General features: G+C 33.4%; 1 protein-coding gene across 4 annotated transcripts in view; it reads right to left on the bottom strand.

The window, feature by feature from the left end:
* Positions 1-232: 232 nt before the first annotated feature.
* CCDC102B (coiled-coil domain containing 102B) overlaps positions 233-9,299 on the bottom strand; it is a 139,899-nt gene continuing 130,832 nt past the window's right edge. For all 4 annotated transcript variants that reach the window (XM_019668896.1, XM_019668899.1, XM_019668897.1 and 1 more), the window contains one exon: positions 233-3,595. In XM_019668896.1, the coding sequence (XP_019524441.1) occupies positions 3,554-3,595 (42 nt within the window). In that variant the 3' untranslated portion in view covers positions 233-3,553. The remainder of the gene's footprint in view (positions 3,596-9,299) is intronic.

The raw sequence follows: 9,299 nt of genomic DNA, 5'->3' as shown, positions 1-9,299 counted from the left end.
GTAAGCATTTCATATAATAGAAATAATATTAGCTTTCCTATGATTTTCCCTATGAGCAAATGATTCATTAATGTAAATAAGTAGCCTGAGCATAAAGACAGAGTCATAAAGTCAGGGTACTTTGGCCTGTTGAGGAAAAAATGAAAAAACAAACAAGTATGATAGGTATGTTTTCTGCTTTACTTGTAACACATTTGAGAATTCAAGCATTTAACAAATACACACTTCCAAGTGACAAATAGTTATTATAATAAAAACTTATTATCTAAAATTATATTTCATATGCCAAGCAAGTATCCAATAAATCATGATATCATATACTTGAGAAGACATTATGCCCCTTTATAGAATTCTGATTTCACTATTTTTTTTGAAATATTTCTAAATCCCCTTACTGTCATCTAACATTTTTTGTTTCTCTGTTCTCCAGAGATCATAATATCTAAAAGATGGAACGCTGAAAAACTGGCATTAGAATTTTGACCTGGAAAATATGGAAACTGAACTTATCAAGTTATGGTAGATATGATGTTGTCAATATGATAATGAAATAGATATAATTTTTGGTAAGCAAAAAATACATCAGAAATGGCAGGCCCATATTTTCAAATGATTCATTATTACTCATGGGTTTATGTACATTAATGGAATGAATTATCTAATAGTGCTACTTAATCATGGGCTATTAAGAGACTTCGTGATGAGTGCACTGGGTTAATTTCATTTGAGTTTTAATCTGCTAAGAGGAAATAAAAAATAAATGAGACATTTCACTGAAATACCAAAGGAAAATAAAATGAAAACATGCATTTTTTGTGACATCTATCTATTCTAACTTTGTATAACTTATTTTACTCTAGCAGTAACTTCTAGCATGTATGTGTCTTCTATAGTAAAAACAGCTTTCCTTTCCACTAAAAAAACTAAAAATAGCCTTTATTTTAGCCATCAAATGGAAACTCTGAGGAAAGATGGCAAGTTCTTGGGTTATAGATAAAACTGGACTTTTTAGATATATCAGAACCAACAGGATATCTTCATCTAGAATAGTCTTTAGTGGAATAGAAATATGTTGTTTTCCCCTAAACTTATGACAAGAGTATGCATGAAGTCCTCTGAAATAGTAAAAATAAATAGTATTTAAAATTATAGAGAGAGGTATCTAATAATATGCAGTCTTTTTCTTTTAAAAAAAGTTAACAGAAATAAAGTCCCTTAAATAAGAATAACCAAAGGCAACACCATTCGGTAGGCAGAAACATTTGTTACCTCACAACTGTAATCTCAGGGGTGTCTCCTGGGATGACTTATGTTGGTCAATAGCCGTATATAATGAGCTGATAAGTCCCTTGAGAAAAATGGGAGGTATAAGTGCAAAAATATGATTAATAGAATATTTTTTCTTGTTTTCTATTTTTGACATATCACAATATCATGAGGAAGGTTTAATTATAAAAACCTTAAATGAAACCATTGTTTGTAAAATGGACATAGAATACAGTTATTTCATAGTATTTTCTGTTAAATAATAAAGAATATAGTCTATAACCAGGTACTTCAGGAGAAAAGAGTATCTTGAATTACTATTTTTAGATTCAAAAGCCTTTTTTTGAGTAAGCCTTTATTACTGTGATATGCATATAAAATATATTCATAATATACTTGTATGTTTTTGGCAGTAAAACTGATACAAAGTGATTAGATTCTGAATATATTTTGAGGGTAAAGTTGACAAGGTATGGTAATGGATTGGACATGAGGTGTGAGACAAAGCAAGGAGTTAACAATAACTCCAACAACAAGAGAAAAGGTGAAATTGCCATTAACTGAAATAAGGAATACAGACACACGCACGCACACATATTTGGTATATATACATACACACACAAATACTTTATTCCCATTGATTTGTATCTAGATCTTAAAATAATACATAGCATAAGAAGGCAGTAAAATAAATATTGGTTGAATGAAAAACACAAAAATCTGAGAGACATTTAAAATTACACAGATCATAATTATATTATAAAATGTATTCGGGTATAGTATTTGCTGAAAATAATAGAAAACGCACTGTCATGTTCCTATTAATTGCCACCTGAGTTCTAATTAATGAATATTTTATATATTTTTCGTACATATATAGAAATTGTTTCCTTCTAGGAAAGACCTAGGATAAGATTTTCCCTCAATTAAATGCCTAGGTCACACTTAAATCTGTTTTCTTAGAATTTGAAAACATTGAGTGTCCTCAGAAACTCTCAGGAGTAAGATTAATTGTTGATTTGTGTTATTCCAGCTTAAATATAGCTTCCTGCTTTAAAGGGACCATATCCATGCTACAATAGAAGATTACATTTGTAAACAAATTTCAAGAGAAATTATTAAAGATTTCCATTCCTTATGTAAGAGATATATCTAGTCAGTTCATCATAGAAATTAAGAATGCTGAATTTATCAGACAATTTTTCAATGATCAAGAAAACAAGAACAAAACTTTCAGCCTCCTTAAAGTTTGCCAACAACTCTCTTAGTAAGTCATCTTAATTTAAAATTCACAACTTAAAGCGTCTCCCAAATTATTTCCCACTACACTAAAACATTTAGTTAAATTACCTCTCTACTCTAAGAATAGAGTCTGTATAAGTTGTTGGTGACTGCTTATGAAGAACGTGGGCACAGAAGAAATCAACTGTTTAGGTGACAATTCTTCATCAGTAATAACTAAACATAGGTGAAAGGACATTTATCTAATGATGTGAAAAAAATTACTGCCTCATTTAAAAAGACTAATTTTAGTTATAATACTACATAGCTTTCTCTGGCTATTAGAATACACTGGTAGTAAGAAATAGCATTCTTGTGAATTTTATTTGTTTGACTTGTTTCTACTTTTGTTACTTAATTGATTTTTTAAAATTCAAAATTAAGGGGTTATAAGAGCTTCAGCTAATGACAAGTATTCTAATTGCATTTACATTATCATATTGTAAAAATCCTAACACATGAGCTCCTGCTACAATTTGCTATGATTGTAATAAAGCCTGACACTCTAATACAACAGTGAGTTTTCAAACTGATATTCAGTTCCACTAACTCATCACAGAATATTCTTGAACAATCTAAGGAAATTAAAGCTCCACAATTAACAATTATACACATACTCATGAAGTATATTTTGCCCATACGTCTTCAAATTCATGGTCCTGTTGATTTGGCTACAGATCCCATCAAGATTATCTACTTTCCCAAGAAAGTCAAATGTTACCATTTGTTAAAATATCTGGAAATGTTTTATGGAGAAAATGAAAATTACACATTATATCTAAAATTAAGAATATTTGGCCTCTACAAACTTCAGAAAAAATTAGAAATGATAGGTAAAAATAAATCCATTTCCTTAAAATTCACCTTCAAATTGTGGACAAATTAGCAAGAAGACATATGAAATCTTCTTTAATTAAATGTTTCTGTCCAGGCTATGGAGTAACCATTCAGAGCTGTGGTGGTTTGACCACTGGAGTCAGCCAATCCTGGATCCAAACCTAGTTCTTCACTGGCCAGCTTTGGGTCCTCTTTCTGCCTCGATTTTCTCCTTAGAAAAAATGGAAATGGTTAAAGAACAATTTCTTTAGAAGATGTTTGTGAGGAGTAAATAAAATAATACTTTTAAAGTGTTTAACATAGAGTTGAGAAAATCCTAGTTACTCAACATACATTGGACAGAAATACAAAATAAAAAGTGAATGTGCACTACATGTTCAGCCGAAAATAGTGAAATGGAGGCCCAGTTCAACAAATAAGACTCAGTGTCTGTTTGCAAGAAGCCTAGTGTATATAGAACTTACTTGTGTGTCATCCAAGAGCAGAAAGGAGATTTAGAATGAGGATCCGTTTTGTATCATTTGTCAATAAAGTGGAAGGGATTATAAAATTCACCTAAAAAAGGCCCTCCATTTACTCATGAAGAAATAAGACACAGAGTGGATTACACCTGTAGGTTTCAAAGTGAGGGCAGGTCTAGAAACAAGGTTTCTCATTTCTTAGAATAGTGTTAATTTTTTCCTCCCCAAGCCATATTACCTTAAATCTAATCCTGAACTAAACCTTTTTGGAAAAGAATAGCATTAGTCTCTAGAATTTATTTTTTCCCCAGAAGATTGTGTTATGTAAACCAGAATTAAAAAAAAATACCAATCCAATGAATATAATAAAATTGTCATGTTCCAAGATCGCATTTTAAGGTTGCCCAGGTGTCTTTATCTATAATTTTTCCAAGTAAGCACTCCAAAAATACACTGTGGTATACAAAATTTGACATGTGGTTATTGTAAAGCAAAGTCTACTTCTCCATTCAAAATGATTTATATGCCTACACAAATAATTATTCAAAAAGCAATTAAAAATTCAAGATATTTATAGAATAGTAATGAGCCACTTTCTGTAAGTTCATATTTAAATGCCAAAATATCACACAAAAAGAGGAGACACAGAAAAAGCCTAGACCAGATGCACAGAAACACTAGGAGATTAAGTAATGCCAACACTGAATAAGTAAGAACCCCATACAAGTGAAATGGACTCACACTTCTTCATTAGTCAAAAATCCACTGACAAGATCTACAGAGCTGGGTTCTGAGTTATCTTAGAAAGAGCTGACACAGGCCTATACATCAGCTCAACAAATAATTCAAGAAACATTCACTGAATGTACACTCTGTGATAGGTGCATACATATTAATTGGAACTTAAAGCGCACTAGCTGTTCACCACAATGCCTTTGTTTTGTTTCTGGACACACAGCTAAGACTACATTTCCCAGCTTCCCTTACAGTTAGCTACAGTCATGTGACTCGATTTTAGCCAATGGTTGTGGATAGGCATGTTTCAGGACACTTTCATGCTGGGTCATAAAGTCCTTCTACACAGACTCTTCTGCTATCGTCTTCTGCTAGATAGAAGCAAAACACAAGAGCAAGGCCCTAGGATAGTATATCTCAAAACTTCCTGCCCATTAATACCACCCCTAAGAGGCCTTTTTAGACCTTTTTCCCCCAATTCCTTCCCCCTGAAATTTTAATACCATAGGTATACTATATAAATGTTACATACTGTGGCCCTTTTTGGGGGGACTACAAACTATTGTAATATCTATAATTGGTTTCATCCCTGCCCCCCTTAAAAAAACTATGTCATGCGCTTGGATGATATGGCCTGTGTTGAGAATGCCTGCCCAGGGGAATCATGAAATGATAGAATGGAAGGTCTCAGCATCCAAGTTAGATGGCTATATGACCACAATGTAAATTCCAGTATGTTGAGTCATTATACATTTTGGGTCCAATGTGTTACAGCGGTTTAGCTTGTCCTAAGTAATATGAATGTCTTAAAATATGTTTATAGAAAGTTTAATAATATGCTTTGCCTGTTTAGCTAAAGAATCCAATAGTTGGCAAAAGTCAAGAGCAAACCGTAAAGCCCCTCTGCTATTCAAAAGAAAGCAAACAAAATTCTCTGGATAATGCAATAGTGACTTGCAAATGCTATTCCCCTTTAAAAGATCAAGTCTAACCACAATGTCATTAGGATGTTAGTTTTTCCATTCCATCACAGAACTCCCTCCAAAACAAAGGTAAGAGTGGGGTAATGAGGGGCTTAATTACCAATAGCCTCATTAATCTCACTGTCTTTGGAGCTCTCTCTAGAAAACTACTCATCATTTCATAGGATATCCACAGGCCAGATATTTCTTACTTTGTACACATAGTATAAAGCATGATATAAAAATATCCTGCACTCCACAGAGTCCACTTTTGTGTTTCCACAAAAAACAATAGCTTATCAAAATTAAATAAAGTTAGAATTCTCAAAGTTCACATTTTCATTAATTAGTTTTCAAATGTAAAATAAATGTTGCATTGTATGTAATTATAATGCAAAATAACTTTTATTTTAAACTTTTAAATTAAATGGTATGATATAAACACAATGAATGCTGACTGAATACAAATTGCCCTCTGATATATTTAATTAGGTAATATGAATTCTTATTACTTTCAACAATTAAATTTCTGTTGTTTCCTTCCAACAGTTTTAATCTTTCAAATATATAAGCAACTGAAGGTTCAGTTGAAATTCTGTCAAGTAATGACAATTTATGTCTTTTTTTTAATTGGAAGAGAGAGATGGCAGATTTCCCAATTCATCTATTATGGCTTCACGAGTGTGAAACACATTCAGCTTAACAGCATGTGTCACTTAAGGGACCAAACTTACTGAATAAAAGCAATTTTTCAAGTACACAGTAGTGGTATCAGATTAAAATAAGCAGAATAAAAAATCTTTTCCCAATTATACAAAAGTGGTGTCTGATTAAAATAAGCATTAAAAAAATCTTGTATTATGACCTAGAATTTGTATTATGACTAAGAAACCTGATACTCAAAAAAAAGGTTAAGGACACCTTTAAATATCAAGGTGTCTGAATTCCTGAAATGTAAAAGAAAAAACTAAATTTATTGACCCTGCTTGTAAATGAGATGTGGTGTAAAGTAAAATCAGAATAACTGAAGGGTTCCCTAGCAGTTGAAATGAAATAAGCTTTTCAAATAAATCACTGTTTCATTTGAAATATACGTCTGTGCATATACACTTGCTAAGGTATCTTGCGTGTCCTACTTGACGCTGCACTAAATAATATGTAATTTTGAGCCAGGCTTTACTAATGCAACATCTCTAAATTTAACCGAAGAGCCATTTGTGAAAATAGAAAATTGCGGTAACCACCTAAAATGGTGATTTCTGGAAACTTTCAAAGAAAATCCCTCTGTCGGGGCTCCATTTTGACCCCTATATTGACACAATTTGCCAGTTTGGGCAGGCAACTTCCATAATGTCTTCACATAGATTTAAAAGGTTATTCGCCAACAGACACAGAGTGGGGGACCAGAGCCCAGGACACGAAGAGCCTGGCACATCCTTAGTTTCAGCCCCGGTTCATGTGGCCTTCAGCAAAACCCAGACTGCAGGACCCATATAACAAATGCGAAAGCCTGTCACTCATTCATCGCTGTTCTACAACAGTGCCATTCATTGGTCCTTTACCTTATGATATTTACTATTAATGATTTATTGTCTATTAAACAAGTAGGGGAGTAAGTGAGGAAGTTCTGCCTTAGCTAGTATCCTGAGAACATCTGTAATAAAGAATAGCCTATAGAAATAGGTGGATACATCTTGCATACTTATATATCATATAGTTGTTAGTCAAAGTATCTGGGTCCTTTAGAGGTGGCTTTGCCCTATGGCGGCCTCTAGACTTTCCCAGTAAGGTGGGTGATTATCAAAATTCAGCTCTATGAAACTTCTGATGATAGAGGAAAAATGAGAGAACAACGAAGTGAAAAACATAAACCAAACAAACAAAAAACTAATGCTGGTATAGAAGGCAACATGATTACTGTTTTGCTTTGTAGAACTGTGTGGTAATTATAGTAATAAATGTCATCATAATATTAAAGAAGTAAACAAGGCCGATTTTGTGATTTGAGATCTATTACATGCACACTCACGCAATTTGTTCACTTTTAATGGCCAAATGATGTCCTATATAATCCACCTCTACTTGGTCTAAAGAAGGTAGACCAAGGAAATTTTATCAAATTATTAGAAGCTCATTGTCTCAAATACTGAGGGACTCTGGAGGTGTTTGAGAATTTAAAATCAAATGAAGTCAATGAAATAGATCCATTAACATGCAGAAATTTTTAAGCAAGATGGAAGGAAGAATTTAGGTTAAGATAACAACTTAAACCTTGCCCTGTTTTTACTGCTTAACAGACTCAGGTCTCCTGGTGTTTCTGCCTCGCAGGGTGGGAAACGGAAAATTTGGGGAGTCTGCCCACAGGAGCTTCCATAGCAGCCATTTTTCTCCCCTCAGTAAAACCAATGCAAAGGCAGTCTGCTGGAAAACTCAGCAGAAGGACAAAAATTGTTCCATTTCAGATAAAAAGTTCTTTATACAGACTTTCCATCTACTTGGTCAAAACTGAATTTTTTTAGTTCTATGAGACACTGAAGGGTGAAATTAAGGTTTTACTAGCTTTGACACCCAGCTGTGTGGAATTTCAGAGAGAAAAGACCTCTGATGGGCCATATTTTCTCAAATTTTTAAAACTTCTGTTCTAATCCAAAAAAAAGTGGACATTGAATTTATAGGTGTAAAAAATACATAACTTGATAACAACTAATCTTTAGTTGTGATGATTTAAAACATATTTGATTTAGATCCTAAATATTGGGTTGTCGGAAGTCATGACATATTTTTTCCATGTTTTTCTTTGCAAAACTGCGTCATGACTTTTCTGACAACCCAATAACTCATTGAGCACAATGCCCACTCTTCCAGCTGGTCTATTTTGTTGCTGCCATCACCACCACCTGAAGACACCTGTTCTGCCTCTTCATCATGGCCTCCAGCCCTTCACCCTATCATTTCTCCACCACTTATTACTATTGAGCTTAGAAACCGAGATTCATCATTTCAACTACTTTCTTGCCCTACAACAGCCCATTGTTCTCCTCTATCCAAAATCCATCTGCCCAGAAAACTATCGGCCTTACTCTTGAAAGAAAAAGATTCCTGCATCAGCACAGGTCTGGCCTTCCTCCCGTCTTATTACAATAAGAGGTGACCCCTCATGTTGTAGCTGATATATCCATCTATGTTCAGAAACCTTGAATGATTGTTTCTCTTTTATGCCATAATTTCAAACCCTGCCTCCCTATTCATCAGCATTAAAAAGGTTCATGTCCTTAATAATAATAATAAAAAAATCACTACCCAATATAATTATTATTCTCATTTTGTGAAATTTCCCGGTTAAGTATCTTAAAGCAGTAGTCTATAAGCATTCCTTCATTCTCGTCCCCTTCCCCTCCAATTTATTCTGGTTCCACTCTAATCTGACTTTCTCAAAAGCTCGTTAACTCCCATGTCGTTAACTGTTCAAACGGATATGTAAAAAAGGCAGTGCCACAAAGACATTCATTACATAATGAAGATTTAGTAAGTCATTTATGGAAATGCTGGCAATCACAGTCACTATGGGAACGTTTTCATGCTACCTTTGGTGTTCATGACTTCTAGCATACGTGAAATAACATTCAGACATTTACTATCTTTAAATCAACTGAACAATTGTCTACTGTAGTTGTTCTACAAGATAATTATATTCAACTGAGCTCCTTTAAAATCTCTTTTAAAACTGTACTGTTTTTGTTTTGTTTTGTTTTGTTTT

This window comes from Hipposideros armiger, unplaced genomic scaffold (genome assembly GCF_001890085.2).
Source record: "Hipposideros armiger isolate ML-2016 unplaced genomic scaffold, ASM189008v1 scaffold_542, whole genome shotgun sequence".
NCBI lineage: Eukaryota > Metazoa > Chordata > Mammalia > Chiroptera > Hipposideridae > Hipposideros > Hipposideros armiger.
This window is presented reverse-complemented; position numbering and strand designations above follow the sequence as displayed.